Consider the following 15,192-nt stretch of genomic DNA (forward strand, 5'->3'; position numbering starts at 1 on the left):
CCATCTCGTGGCGGAGAATGCGCATTGGCATCCCCGTCAAGAGGCGCGTCTTGCTACAAGAAGTTCAAATGTCTGTACTATGATGAGGGTTTGCCCGCCCCACACCCCTTCCCCCCCCCCGTTGCACCGGTGGGTTACGGATCCACCCCCAAACCCCCCAAGAGTGTGTTGCGATCAACGTGCACGAGCACAAGAGTGTGTTCCTGTGCTGCGAGTCGATTGTCTGCGGGCCCTTCTGTGTAACAGACAGGCTCTCGGCCTCCTCTGTGTCCAGCAACGATTGTGCAATAAACCGAAGTCTATATTTTTAAAATCTGCCTCCGACTCATTTCTTCTTAAGTGTGTGTGTGTGTGTGTGTGCGCACGTGTGATCATTCTTTGTTTTTGGATCTGTAGTATTTCTAATCTGAACCGAGTCCATTTGCTTCCCAAGATTCTCATGTCCACTGAAAGCGGACGATAACCGAGTAAACACACAGTTGTCATGTTCAAGGAAATGTAATAATGATCAAATCAAGAGTCCAGCAGTCAGTAGTGTTCTGCGTGTATGTGTGTGTTTGTGTTCTCGCCATGTTCTGTCTGGGTTCTATCCAGGTTCCTCCAGGAGTGCAAGAGCGGTCAGAAGGTTAATGAAAGCGTGAACGGTTGAAAGTGTGTTTGACGGCTGACACGCCCAGGTCAAACTGCCTCTTGCCCCGCTGCCAGCCGGGAATGGCACCTCGCACCTCCAACCCTGAGAGCAAATGTGCAAATGTGAGCCAACGGGTAAAGTATCTTCATAAAATACCAGTTTATAGATGGATTAAAACCCACATTATGATGTTGAATGATCTGTGAACCTAATCAGTTCGGTTTTTAGCTTTCAGAAAAAAAAAACCCAACACAACAAATCCAGTGGCATTATGTGATAAAACCAGTCACAACACTGGATTAAACCCGGGATTCCTCTTCATCCCGCTGTTAGAGGCGCAGTGTGACCGAAAATTTGGCTGTGGATCTCAGAAATTTCCTTTTAGGAAAAAGTCAGTTGTATGTCTTTGGCTAATTAATTAATATTGTATCTGGAAATGTCACTGAGGTCGGAGGGTCAGTGGATGAAGTGTCTAAAATCACCACACAGACCAATGGAGAACATAACATTCAGAAAATAAAACATGATGTTCTGCTAAGCAAAGACAGAGCAGAGAGCAGGTAGATTCTGATGATTCCTGAGTCAACACACTTGCACACACACCTCTCTGGTGTCCTTACGACCCGAGAGCCGTTGTTCCTACGGATATGACACTATAGCGCCCTCTAGAGGCAACGGGTGTATCGAACCGGGAACAGGAACTGACTTTTCTCTAAAATGATTTTATTTATCTTTTCCTTTATTCATGACCTGTGTGTTGCATCCTGTTCACAGGTGGGGCGCTGGAGCCAATCCCTGCGGGGATACTGGGACAAGGGGGCGGGGTTTAACCTGCACCGGTCAGCTGTCAATCACAGTGTCACATAGAGAGCCTGCCAACAATTCATCTTTTCATTCACAGCAATGGAGTCTTCAGTGAACCTGCTGAATATTTTTGGACTGCAGGAGGAAGACGGAGACCCTGAAGAGAACCCAGGCAGGAGAACCCAGTTGGAAGTGAACCAGGAACCTCCTTGCTGTGAGTCCATTTCAGGGTTATTCCCTCAACAGTTACTAATCACAATTTTTTTTGAAGTGGAGAGTTTAGGGCGCCATGATGTCCATGATTTTGGGAAGAGTGCTCTGGCTCCAGTCGCCAGGCTTTGCCCACCAGCCTAGCTAAACGTGGAATTTAAAAATAGAAGTAGATGTGACATTATTATTATTTACGAAGTCGTCTGGATTCGATCAGTGACGCAGGATCAGATTTCCTCCTCAGCTGAGACTGTCTGTCCGTAACGCCATACTTCCTACATGTAGTAACAGAGGGGTGTAAGTCTAACGCAGCAGGAATGCAACGACACACACACACACACACACACACACACATACACACACACTCTGCACCATCTTCCCCTCTGTGTTGCTCGCAGCACTAACGTGTACTATGAGACTATGAGACACCTCCCACTTCCACCTTGGTTTGAGAGTCTCACTTCCTCCACGATATTTACTTGAAACTACTGTCTTCTCCTCTTCCTCACTCCGGCAGGCGGCTGCACTTCTGACCTGAGCTAAACCCCGTGCATCACCCAGGTAGGCCCCGCTCCGTCCGACTGCACCTGCAGCGTGTTTCAAGCCTCACCCACCGGCCAGGTGTGCTCCCCTGCCAAAAAAGAGAAGAACTTGCAGGCAGCTATCGGAGTACGACGCTGTCCTCCGCGGCCGAGGAGGGGTCTCGGCATGATTTACCATCTTGTTTTCACCCTGTTCCGAGCCTCTGCTCCATTTGAGCGGCTCGACTCAGACGTTGCTTTACAGGCTAGGGGTGGGGTGGCTGGTTTGGGTGGGGGGGTTATAGATGTGTCTTTTTGTCTCCTGATGAAATTACAGCGGCATGATTGAATTAGGCGCAGGGCGGCCGGAGCAGTCTTGTGATGCAGATGCAGAGCAGAGGAAGCGAGGTCAGGGGTTTCAGAGTCTGAGATTAGGCGCGGCTGTGGATTTCAGGAAGTTTAAAAAAAAAAAACCAAAACATCTAAATGGAGGTAAAGCAAACTGTTGTGTGTTCTTGTTTTTCTGTGAAACGCTGCCGGGTGTGTTTGTTTTATTGATCAACTCTCCGCTGGCTTTGAGGCTCCGACCGCGGCGGCGATAGTGATGAATTAATTCTGCGTGTTCCGACTCGCTGAAGAATGCACGGGGAACGTGAAGGAGAACGCAACTCTGCAAATGGCATATCTGGGGTAAAGACAGAGATAGTGCGGTCGAAGGAGACTGTCGTGGAGGATGTGGTTTAACTGACAGCACCTATCTTTTCTGCTTTGTAACTCAACGGCGTGCCGCGGAGTGAAGCAAATATGACGTCCAAGCTGGCTAGAGACAGCAGTTGTGCAGACTTCCTTCCTCTTTTTTTTTTTTTTTTTTTGTTGTTCTGCTTCATCTCACTTAGCCGTCGGTCCCTTCACTTCCGCAGCAAACTCAGATAACAACTGCGAGGTCGGTGGCTACTCCACCTGCATTCTCCGCACTGACACCCCTTCTTCTTCTTTTTCTCCTCGTCTCCTCCCAGTCCACCATGTCCAGAAAGGTTGTGAGGACCAGCAAGTTCCGTCACGTCTTCGGCCAGGCAGCCAAGGCCGACCAGTGCTATGACGACATCCGCATCTCTCAGATGACATGGGACAGCACCTTCTGCTCCGTCAACCCCAAGTTTGTGGCCATGATCGTGGACTCCAGCGGCGGGGGCGCCTTCATGGTGCTGCCCCTCGGCAAGGTGAGTCCAAGGCAGGACGCCCCGCCCCTCCCCCTCGATCCTACGTCTTGTACTTCCATTTTTGGATGCGCGCGTTGCCCTGACGCAACGCTTCCTATCAATGCCGGCGACGATACGAAATGCTGACGACCTCGTTCGATGAGGAAGTCGCGCTCCCTCTCCCGGCCTCTGCACGCGACAGCCGCTTGCTCGACTTCGAGAAGTTTTCACCATATTAGGAGTTCGTGTCTCTCGGCAGGATGTGGCCTCCGCACCGCCGATCTGCTTCTCCACCTCATTCAGACCCACGACATCTTCTTTCCTTGTTTTTTGATTGTTCATGAGACTTTTATCAAGATATTCGAGGTCAGTGAAGATCCGCCTCCTGTTTTCAGCGTCAAAGTGTATAGAGACGGTGCAGCGTTGAAAACACACTTGCAGGAAGAAACACCCAATCAAAGCTAAAAGAAGAAGGGTTGCAATATTATTTTGCAACTATCCTGCGGGGGAACCCCCTATGTACCCCCCAAAATCAACTCAAAAAGCGCACAGTGCACGCCAGGTTTTGACCTTTATTTCCTTTTTTTGAACTTGATTTCCCAAACTATCAGAATTTTGAAGTTCTCCACCCATGGATGTTGACGCAAGTTCGGGCGTCAGTACCTCCTTCTACCCGCAGGGGGAGTCGTTTTAGAGCTGGGGGGAAAATTAAAGAACAGGTCTGCTGATATTTGATTCAGCAGGAAACCAAACCAAGTTGTAATCAGTCAGATCCGTCATGCCTGTCCCAGTAACTTCCCGCCCGCGGTGTTCTTTCCACTGCAGATGGGACGTATAGACATGTCCTACCCCACGGTCTGCGGCCACACGGGGCCGGTCCTGGACATCGAGTTTTGTCCCCACAACGACAACATCATTGCCAGCGGCTCGGAGGACTGCAGCGTCATGGTAGGTTACTACGCCTTCATTACAGCAGACATTCCTGAAATAGTACAATATGGGTTTTTTTTAAGCCCATTGTGTCCAAACATTACCTCGGCAGATCTGGGAGATCCCGGACAGCGGGCTGACCTCGCCGCTCACAGATCCCGTCGTCAAACTGGATGGGCACTCCAAGCGTGTGGGCATCCTGAGCTGGCACCCCACCGCCCACAACGTTCTGCTGACTGCAGGTACCCACTCTCACGACCCCACATCCTGTGACGGGACCACACATTGCAACCTGGTTTATGTCCAGGTTCTCCCACCTGGGTTCTCTCCAGGTTGTCCGTTGTCCTCCCAAAGTCCGAAAACAATGAGAAATTCGAAATTTGCAAGTCTGTTTTGCAAGGACATGACCCTTTGAGTTACAATAACGGCTCTGATCTGTGTTCAATAATTGCACGATTTTAGAAGTATATCTCCTGTAGTCGTCGCGAATAAATGTAAAGATTTTATTTTGGGGTTTGTTTCTGGATGAAGGTGATATTTATGTGAGTGCGGACCCGCTGTCTATCTCCGCGCCCGTGCAGGCTGCGATAATGTGTTGATCCTGTGGAATGTGGCCCGCGGCGAGGCCATGGTGAGGATGGATACCGTGCACACCGACCTGATCTACGGCGCCTGCTGGAACCGGGACGGCTCCCAGATTCTCACCTCCTGCAAAGACAAGATGCTGCGGGTCCTCGACCCACGCAAGGGAACCGTCCTCTACGTGGGTGTCCTACATCTTCGTCTCCGGGGCCGTCATTTTCCGGCATGAATTTAACTTTAGACTCTTTTCGTCCACAGGAGAAAGAGAAACCTCACGAGGGCTCCAGGCCGGTCCGGGCCGTGTTCGTGTCCGACGGGAAAATCCTCAGCACCGGCTTCAGTCGCATGAGCGAGCGGCAGGTGGCGCTTTGGGACCCGGTAGGTGTAGACTGACCTCCGCCGTCAAGCTGTCTTTGTTCCAGCTGACTAAATGCCCGCTTAACCCTATCTTTGTTCTAGGCTTTTCTTTTGAAAATAATAAGAAAATCATGGCACTTCCTCAAGTGTCCTGAGAAATGAGTAGGATACGCCTCGGGACGAAACTGATCTTTCAGTACCCAGTGAAAAAATGTTATGAGAAATGATAAAATTTATCGGATGCCTGGGTCGTGACTGGTGATTGACAGGTGCCTGGTCTGCGTTGAACCCCTCCCCCGCCAGCGGGCCAAATGGGATTGGCTGGCCAGAGCTCTTCCCCGCCTTGAGTTGTGCAATAAAAGCTTTTCCTTGTATGCAAACTCTCCTTGAAATCCCACATTCTTTCATCACCGGCACCAACTCCATGAAGTTCTATGACAGTGCGTCCTTGGCGTGCCGACACCTGCAGGGCCAGATTTGAATCTGAGAGCTCGCAGCTCTGGCCTGAACCGCCAGGATCGAGTTACATTTAAACCACAAGGTATAAAAATGCCGTGTGTGTTTTCATCTCCCAACAGAAGGACTTCAAAGAGCCACTGACCCTGCAGGAGTTGGACACCAGCAGCGGCGTCCTCCTGCCCTTCTTCGACCCTGACACCGGCGTCATATACCTCTGCGGGAAGGTGGGATCGGCAGACGCTTCTCATGATCCACCGCGTGCGTTCACTTGCCGCTGAAACCTCTGTCCACATCTCCGTCATAGGGTGACAGCAGCATCCGGTACTTTGAGGTGACGGACGAAGCTCCATTTGTCCATTACCTGTCCATGTACAGTAGCAAGGAGAGCCAGAAAGGCATGGGGTACATGCCCAAGAGGGGCTTGGAGGTCAACAAATGTGAAATCGCCAGGTGGGTTTTGGAGAATTCATGAAGTCGAAATTGTGTCTCGGTAAATCGCGGGAAATCCCTCGCTTCCGTCGGGGAGTTTCTTGAAGAGCAAACACACCGGAGCGGTTGTTGGGATTATCGGCCTAACCTGGGTTTCCCTCTCCAGGTTCTACAAGCTGCATGAGAGGAAGTGCGAGCCCATCGTCATGACGGTGCCGCGAAAGGTGAGGCCCTCTTTTGCTCATTGGTTATTTTTATCAGGGTCTATATATGGTAAAAATAAACATTTTTACTGACTTGAAATGCCATTTGAAATGTCAATGTTTGAGAAAATAATGAGAGAGATGAGATGAGAACAACTTTATTAATCCCGAAGGAAATTGTTGTGCCAGAGTTTCAAGTAAAAAACATAACAGTAATAGATAATAGTAGAAAGGAGGAAGAATAAGAAATATAATGCAATATGAATTGTCTAACTGTTAGCAGTAACTACAAAGATTGAAGATTCCCTGCGGCTGAGGGACGAGGAATTAAAAAGTCTGACAATGTCATTTTTCATAAAAAGGACGAGTGTCTTGAATAAGTGAATATTTCCTCTTGATGGTAAAAGTAAAAATAATTCTGGTAAAATTATTTATATTGTTTATTTTTCCCTTCCCTCCCCCGTGCAGTCTGACCTCTTCCAGGAGGACCTGTACCCAGACACCATTGGCCCCGAACCCTCGGTGGAGGCCGACGAGTGGTTTGAGGGCAAGGCTGCGCCGCCCATCCTCATCTCGCTGAAGGAGGGTTTCGTGGCCACCACCAGAGCCAAGGAGTTCAAAGTTCACAAGCGTCTCCTGAAGACCACAACGACGTGTTCCGGAGCTCAGCAGGATGTGGGCGGGGTGAGTACCAGGGCCGCCGGGTTTACCGAAAGACCATCGACACAGTGATTTAGGAACGTTTCTTGTTTTTATCGAAACTGTCAGCCTTGGGCGGCCGTTAAAAACTAAAAACGGGGCCCTTATTAATTTTCCTGAGGAAGATGATTGATTCCGTTTTATCCGTCTGTCCTCCTCCCAACTCACCCTCCCGCTTCCCCTCCAGGAGCTGCAGTCCTTGAAGAAGGAGATGAAGGACCTGAAAGCAGCGCTGGACGAGCTGACCAAGCGTGTGGAGTCGATGGAGGCCAAGCCGTGAAGCCGGTGGTTTTAACCAAAAATTTAAAAACGATTTGGTTTGAAAGGGGGAGATTGGGGGTCTAAGGGGCTGATCTTTGACCTCTGTCAGCGAAATAACTGCCCGGGTGTCGTGAAACTTTGTCGACTTGAAGCTCGACTTTGTTTATTTGGTTCGTCTGGCCAGACTTTCGATGAGTATTTTAATATATATGTTATTAATTTGGCTTGAAGTCAAATTGAATAAAACAACATTTTTTTAAAGGCTCTTATCACCAGTTTTTGCTCTGTTTTTCAAAATATAAAACTTCGGGAGCCAATCGCAGCTGTCATTTTGCAAGGGGCGGGACTGCCCTGCTGTCAATCACAGGGCGTGTGTGTATGTGTGTGTGTGTGTGTGTGTGTGTGTGTGTATATATACATATGTGTATATAAATATGTATGTATACATATATACATACATATGTATATGTATGTATACATAAACATGTATACATATGTGTATATACACACACACACTCACACATAGAGTGGGACAAATTAAGTATTTAGTCAGCCACCAATTGTGCAAGTTCTCCCACTTAAAAAGAGAACGCCTGTAATTTTCAACATCGGTATACTTAAACTGAGAGACAGAAAGGGGGGAAAGAATCCAGAAAATCACATTGTAGGATTCTAATGAATGAATTGGTAAACCAGGCAGGAGAACGTGGAGGCTTTGCTCAGAGAACGCAGTCTTTGGAGGGAAGATCTTGGTCAGATCTTGCTGTTTTGGGGGCCCTGTTTACCCTTGATTATGATAAATGCAGGCAAAATTGCGCTCGCTGTTGGTTCAGAGTCTCGGAGAGGGGTGTGAACTGCAACCAACAGGGAGGGGCAGCCGACAAACTGAGCCACATAACACAATTGTGAAATACACAGTTTTTAATTATTACAACTCGTCAATGTACAAAACGAGGATAACGCAGGTGATTTAAAAAAAAAAAATGAGGATGTGTGACGTAGATGTCACAAGGAATGCATCACCGTGAGGGGGGACAGACAGGCGCCCACCTGGGCCCACTGGGGTTTCTTTATTTTAACAGCTTTGTCCGACGGTGGTAAAGGAAGCTGACTTAAAGCAGGGAGGAAAGAGACACCGAAGGTGAGAACGTCTGCCTAGACTCTTGCTTTTGTTCAAAAATGAGGGTTTTGATCTCACAATCTCACATATCATGAAGAGAAAAAAATTCCAGCGGGGAAACAAATCGAAATAAAACACAGCAACAGATGGTTGAAGTAGAAAAGTAGCATATTTGGGGTTCCGAAGGAAACATTTAGTATTTACAGAAGTATTCTTTTTTTCTTCTTCTGCCCACCCCCCCAACCCTCTGACCTACTAACACTCATCCCGCTTAAACGTAGTTTTTGTTGGGAGCTGAGGCGCTGTTGCTGTAATACTTGGCGGTTCCACCCGAGCTGCTAGACTGAGGCCTGCTGAAGCAGCAGAGAAGGCCTCCGGCCAGCAGGAGGAGCACGCCGGCCCCCCACCCCACGAAGATGCAGGCTCCCAGCTCGCTCGGCTGGCTTCCGGTCAGCAAGGGGCTGTTGAATTCCTGCACGATGTTGTGGGCGTACCAGCTGACGGGGATGAGCAGCATGAGGCCGGCCAGCAGCAGCCCCAACCCGGCCACCAGGCTGATCTTGGGCTTGGCATCCTCGTTCTCCACGCAGGTGGTGAAATTGGCGCCGCAGAGGAGGATGAGGATGCTGATGCAGCAGAGCATGCAGCTGATGATGGTCATGGCCCGGGCGGCCTGCAGGGCGGCGGGCAGCACCAGCAAGGAGTCGAAGTTCTTGCACTGCTGCTGGCCGGTGCTCTGCACAATGCAGGTCGTCCACAGGCCCTCCTGACTCCTCTGCTCGCACAAACACATGCAAACACACGCTTGATTTAATTTCATGTATGACTCTTTCCTCAGAAGAAGGCTTGAAAATCAACAGCTGATACCAACTACCACGGCAAGATGCAAAACAATAGATTTACATTTCTACTTTGAAGGTGTTATTGTACTTCTATATATTTATTTTATGATTGTGTTACCACTGTTTCTTATACTTGTGTTAAATGACCATTCATTGCAGACAGCAAAGAATGAATGTCACTGCACAGAGAAACACGTTTCCTTACTGTGCGTATGAAAAATAAATGCTTTGAATCGTTAAATGCCACTGTGAGAATAAATAGAAAAAATAATAATCAAGAATAAATAATAATCATTTTAGAACAGATAGCGTAATCATTTTACGAGTTAGTGGCTAAAACACATCCTGATAAATCCGATGATATTAAATACTTGGATCGGTTTTTTTGACAGCCTTAACTCCCTGCATGTATATGCTTTATCACATTTGGATTATAGTTTATTAAAAATTGTAGACCGAGATTGGGAGAGTGATGGAAGGAACAAGAGGAAGAAGTTATTATTCATTATGCTTTTGGCTGTATGATATTAGAGGCTGGATATTGTTCTTGTTTTGTATGTTTGTTTGTTTGTTTTACCTGCGCGGTGATGATGTTGGGTCCTGTGAAGGAGGACACCTTCCAGCGCGGGACAGCGCAGCACACGATGGCCCCGATGAGGCCGAGGACCCCGAGGGACATGCAGACCATCTGAACCACAGAGGAGGCCATTCTGCAACAGAGGAGCCACACAAACATTACACGGTGTGCGCGTTCACACACACACACACACACTTGCATCCTGCCTCTTCATGGAAAAAGGGTTCTCTATTTGTCTCACAATTTGGGTGTTTTCTGTGTCACATCACTATGTACTTTTAAATTGCTTCAAGACTTGGAGGGTGATCCGCCTCAGAGGTATGGTTAATCTGTGTGTGTGTGTGTGTGTGTGTGTGTGTGTAAGTGTAATCACACAGCAGAACATGCCTGACAGGCAGCCACAGGAAAATGTCGCCTGGGGCCATGTTTTCAGTCAGACACAAGCGAGTACTGACAGACCCAGTGTATGTGTGTGTGTGTGTGTGTGTGTGTGTGTGTGTGTGTGTGTGTGTGTGTGTGTGTGTGTGTGTGTGTGTGTGTGTGTGTGTGTGTGTCTGCAATCCCCCGCCCTCCTCACACACACACACACACACACACACACACACACTACCCAGGGGCGGGAAACCGCTCCCTCGCATCATTTTACATTAGAGACGGCGCAGGGACAAATAACTGTACAGACGGTAGTACTTTTATTGTTGTAAAAACAGAAATTCACATTGATCTATGAAATGCCCGGGTGGAAGAAAAAAAAATCCTGTAATTTAAAATACTCATGCTCGTTCCAGTCTTTTCTCAGTTCATTTGTGATTTTTTTCCACCCTGCTTGGAGATTTGTTTGCTGTTGTATATTTATATTTTTAAAGATTTTTTTTATCATATTTCATATTTATTTCTTTTATTTCTCTCCTGTAAACATCCCCTCCGTGTACGTTCACACACTCACACACACTCGCACGCACGCTCACAGGGACACCAGTATTTTTGCAACGACCAGATCGTAAGTTAAAAAGAAATCAGGTGGAAATGCATTTAATAAACTTTAGGTAGGATTGTAGTTAGTTATCAACATTAAATTACTACATCATTGGTGGATTTTACTAATCAAACAGAGAGGAAAAAGCTGGAATCTGAGGTTATTTATTTTTCATGTCTTGAGTAAAATTTCCACGGGTCAAATCTCATATAAGTGAATTTTGATTTAGGGAGATACACTCCTAATTTCACACTCATCCTCCTCCTGTCTCTTCATCGCTCAAATTGACCTTTAGATGGGAACCTGAAGGCAACATAGGTCTTACCTTTGTTTCTCTGCCTGAAGAACCGAAGCTGAGATCTTCTGCTTTCGTCCGGATCCCTGTTCTTTCTCTGTGTTGTTCTCAAAAGTGTTTGCTGATGTGCAGGTGTTGTGAAGAGTCTGTGGTTTGGTGCAGGATAGGGGGGGGTATTTGTAGAGGAATGTCAGGGTCCGGGTGGGGCTGAACTCAAACAGGTGAGGAGGCACCTAGAGACCAGACTGGGCTTGTCCATAAACGTACGTTTCCCTCCTTCTCCGCCTTTTTTTTTTCCCCCGACCTGCTGTGTGATCTCCACAGAAACCATATCAACAGGTAAATAAAAAAGGAATGTATGTATACATAAAATGCAATAGAAGACTCTAAGCCAGAATAAAAGGAAAGGTGTACAAGACAGTGATGAGACCAGCAATGCTGTGTGGTTTACAAACAGTGGCATTAATAAAAAGACAGAGGGCAGAGCTGGAGGTTGCAGAGATGAAGATGTTATGGATCTCTTTGGGAGTGAACAGGATGGATAGGATCAGGAATGGGTCCATCAGAGAGAAAGGAAATGTTAGATGTTTTGGAGAGAAGGTCAGAGAAGCCAGACTGAGATGGTTGGGTCATGAGGGATCGTGAATATATTGGCAGACGGATGCTGGAATTGGAGGTCTAGAGGAAGACCAAAAAGAAGATTTATGGATGTAGTGAGAGAGGATATGAAGGTAGTTGATGTAAGAGAGGAGGATACAGAGAATAGGGTTAGATGGAGAAGGTTGATTTGCTGTGGCGACTCCTGAAGGGAAAAGCCGAAAGGAAAAGAAGAAGTGACTTTTTCTTAAATGAATTAATTCTTTAACTGCTCAGATGTGCTGTGGAGCTCCAGGGAAGCCCATATCAATAAAAGGATACACTTAGAAGTATATAATTAGATACACTGAATCAACAATAGATAAAAAAAATTAAAAATGCACACATTTTGTCAAAACCAGTCCAAATGTGTGATTCACTTTAATTTTGTTTAATTAAGTGAGTAATTGACTTTCAAACAATTCAGATGTGCTGTGGAGCTCCGGGAACACCCAGCTCAATGATAATAGGTGATGATGAATTCATAAAACAATAAAATAAACAGGAAACTACATGAGCGGGGGGAGACTTTTGAAAATGAAAAATATTATTTAAATCAAAATATTTCAGAATTTAAAAAAACACAATTTCTTTTTGAAAGGTAATTTATCATAAAGTAATCTATGGATGATTATGAGTCGGTGTGTTTTGTTTCTGGTCTGAGTCACCTGGCAGACGTTTCACCCCCACGCCTCTGTCGAAACTTCCATTATGAAATTGAGGATTTCAGGTGGAGAGGAGGTCTGCAAGATCTTGCGTAACATTCTGAGGTGTAAGGATCACAGGGTCCAAACAAAATGAGACAATGTTAAAGAAATGCTGTGAGACTAAATATAAAAAAACCCTCCACTGACACACTGGAGCACGCAGAGGATGAGTCAGGGTTCCAGTTGTATAACTAATGTTAAAAATATACCTCTCAGGAGTTTCACCAAACATGACGAGATACTTTTTGTCTCTATTTGTAGAAATATGATGTTATTTCCTATTTTCTGGGGATTATTCAGCCGTGTGTAGCTTTTTTAATTAAATCAACTGAATTGGTACAGTTCGACTGTTTTTCACCTTCATGATTTAAACTTTCAATATTTAAACTTCTTTCTAATTCTTGAACCTGTGTTGAAAAAATCTAATTATACACAAACACACACACACACACACACACACACACACACACACACACACCCACCCACCACAAAGTTCTTCAACCTTCCTGGGGGATCTGTCTGATTTTTCTGATTTACCGGTGATTTGGTGCAATTTTGTCCCAAATTCAAAACAGGTTTGATTAGTTCTTCTGCAATTTCTTGTTTTGTTTTTTTTTGATATTCTAGATTCTTTATTTATGTTGTTTTGTTTATCTATTGTTATTTATTCAGGAAAAGTATGGCTTTTTTAAAGTAGTGTGTTTATCTCATTTTACTCCTCAGTTTGGGACTTTTTTTGTCTCTTGACTTTTGCACTGTTCCTATTTTATTTTTTTTTAATCATTTGCCTTGTCAATCAACTGGCCCCTGACTCTTCCAGTGAGAATCCTTGCTGCCACAGTCACAGGTGGTTATTAAGGCTGCTTCACTTTTGCTGTCCTTCTTCCTCTGTGATTCTTCTCCTTGTTTCATTTCATGCATATTCTTTATTCTTTGTAATTTCAGAATGAATTTTAAGTTCTTTCTTTCCATTTTTGGATGTGATATTGATTTTCTTCTGGTTACTTAATATAAATCTGCACATGTTGTTTTCCCCAAACATTTGCAGGGAGCAAAATGGCAAGAACATGAAACAACAAAAAAAAAAAAAAACACTCAAAGTTCGCAAAGCGCTGACTAAATATAGCCGTCTTTGTCAGATGATGAGAAATATCTCTCAAACTTCTAGCTTCCAGACATTTTAGTAGAACATGTGATTTTTCAGCTTTGATTGTAATAGTAAACATGAAGTTAGCATTTTTGAGCAGCAGTAAGGTTTCATGCCAAGAAGAAGTAGTACAGATGCAGTATTTACGTAGTAAATAACTGCAGTATTTAAAATGACATTTTTGTGCAGTGAAGGTCAAAGGGCGCTGCACTGAGACTTGGTAGAGCAGGAAAAGCATATGATAGGGTGCAAAGAGGAGAACTGTAGTACTGTATGAGGAAGTCTGGTGTGGCAGATAAGTATATTAGAATGATGCAGGACATGCATGAGAGCCATGAGACAGATGTGAGGTGTGATGGAGAAGTTCAAGGTGGAGGTGGGGCTGCAACAGAGATCAGATATGAGCCTCTTCTTGTTTGCAGTGGTGATGGAAGTGTTGAAGGACAAGTTTAAAGAGGAATCTCCAAGGACCACGATGTTTGCAGATGAAATTGTGGTCTGAAATGAGAGCGGGGATTAGGTGGAGAGAGGCCCTGAAGAGAGGAGGAACGAGGGTTAGCCGCAACAAGACAGAATACATGTGTGTGATTGAGACGGACGCAAATGGAAAAGTGAGGTTACGGAGATGGAGGTAAAGAAGGGGGAGGATTTTGAGTACTTGGGGTCAACAATTCAGAGCAATGGAAAAAAAGAGTTGATGAAAGGTTGGAATTGGTGGAGGGAAGTGTCATTGGTTGTGTGTGATAAAATAGTGTCCGTCAGAATGAAAGGAAAGGTGGAGAGGATGGTGGTGAGGGCCAGCTGTCCAGATGTCTAGACAGGAAGGAGAGCTGGAGGTAGCAGACATGACGATATAGAGGTTCTATTTGGGATTGATGAGAATGAATAGAATCAGGAATAAGTCCATCAGAAGGACAGAACATGTTAGATGGAATAGAATAGATTAGAACTTTATTAATCCCAAAGGAAATTCTTTTCTCTCTCAAATTTGATGGCCACAGGTAAGAAAGGCCTCTGCTAAGAAAGTGGTCTGGTAGGACTTCAGCATAGCATGCAAGGGGTGTGAGGCGTTGTCCCTGATACAGGGGAAGTATTTTACTACCCCTTCAGCATCCTCCCTTCAGACACCTCCATAAACAAGTCCAATTCAACTCCCAGGATGGAGCCAGCCTTCCTGGTGAGATTATTTTGTCTGTTAGCGTCGGCTGCCTTCAGGCTACTACCCAAGAACACTGCAGCACAGAAGATGATGCTGGACACGAATATGTGATCAAACATCTGCAGCATGGCTCTGCAGGCATTGAAAGACGAGTCTCCTGAGAAAGAACAGGCGGCTCTGACCTTTCTTGTATACGGCATCTGTGTTTTTAATCCAGTCTAGTTTATTGTCTATGTGGACGCCCAGGTATTTGTACTCATCCACAATGTCCACAATGATGTTCTGAAGATAAAGTCAGACTGACATGGTTTGGACGTGTAACAGATGGTGAATATTTGGGTGGATGGTCGCTCCGACAGAATCAGGCGAAAGGAAACGAAGAATTATGATAGAAAGTTATAATAGTAAACACAAGATGGCGCACTTTGAACCCCAGTGTATAACTCCA

At 45.7% G+C, this 15,192-nt stretch overlaps 2 protein-coding genes across 3 annotated transcripts; one reads left to right on the plus strand and one right to left on the minus strand.

Moving 5' to 3' along the window:
- The first annotated feature begins 1,624 nt into the window (after nucleotides 1–1,624).
- Nucleotides 1,625–7,558, plus strand: coro1a (coronin, actin binding protein, 1A). Of its 2 annotated transcripts, XM_086175423.1 has the most exons (12): nucleotides 1,625–1,649; nucleotides 2,163–2,206; nucleotides 3,183–3,386; nucleotides 4,191–4,313; nucleotides 4,408–4,537; nucleotides 4,877–5,058; nucleotides 5,136–5,255; nucleotides 5,813–5,917; nucleotides 5,998–6,143; nucleotides 6,289–6,346; nucleotides 6,794–7,009; nucleotides 7,212–7,558. In XM_086175423.1, exons 3-12 carry the CDS (start codon nucleotides 3,189–3,191, stop codon nucleotides 7,302–7,304), a joined length of 1,371 nt encoding a protein of 456 aa, XP_086031549.1. In that variant the 5' UTR covers nucleotides 1,625–1,649; nucleotides 2,163–2,206; nucleotides 3,183–3,188; the 3' UTR covers nucleotides 7,305–7,558. The 2 variants fall into 2 exon arrangements, with proteins under 2 accessions (XP_086031549.1, XP_086031548.1); XM_086175422.1 differs by lacking the exons at nucleotides 1,625–1,649; nucleotides 2,163–2,206 and adding an exon at nucleotides 2,550–2,658.
- Nucleotides 7,559–8,188: 630 nt separating this feature from the next.
- On the minus strand, nucleotides 8,189–11,252 carry cldni (claudin i). Its single transcript, XM_086175431.1, has 3 exons — nucleotides 11,126–11,252; nucleotides 9,825–9,957; nucleotides 8,189–9,180 (listed from the first exon to the last, which is right to left on the minus strand). The coding sequence occupies exons 2-3, from the start codon at nucleotides 9,954–9,956 to the stop codon at nucleotides 8,677–8,679; spliced, it is 636 nt and encodes a 211-aa protein (XP_086031557.1). The 5' UTR covers nucleotide 9,957; nucleotides 11,126–11,252; the 3' UTR covers nucleotides 8,189–8,676.
- Nucleotides 11,253–15,192: the final 3,940 nt, after the last annotated feature.

Source organism: Fistularia commersonii, chromosome 28, assembly GCF_037954325.1.
Source record: "Fistularia commersonii isolate RoL2024-O1a breed Wild chromosome 28, RoL_Fcom_v1.0, whole genome shotgun sequence".
Taxonomy (NCBI): Eukaryota; Metazoa; Chordata; class Actinopteri; order Syngnathiformes; family Fistulariidae; genus Fistularia; species Fistularia commersonii.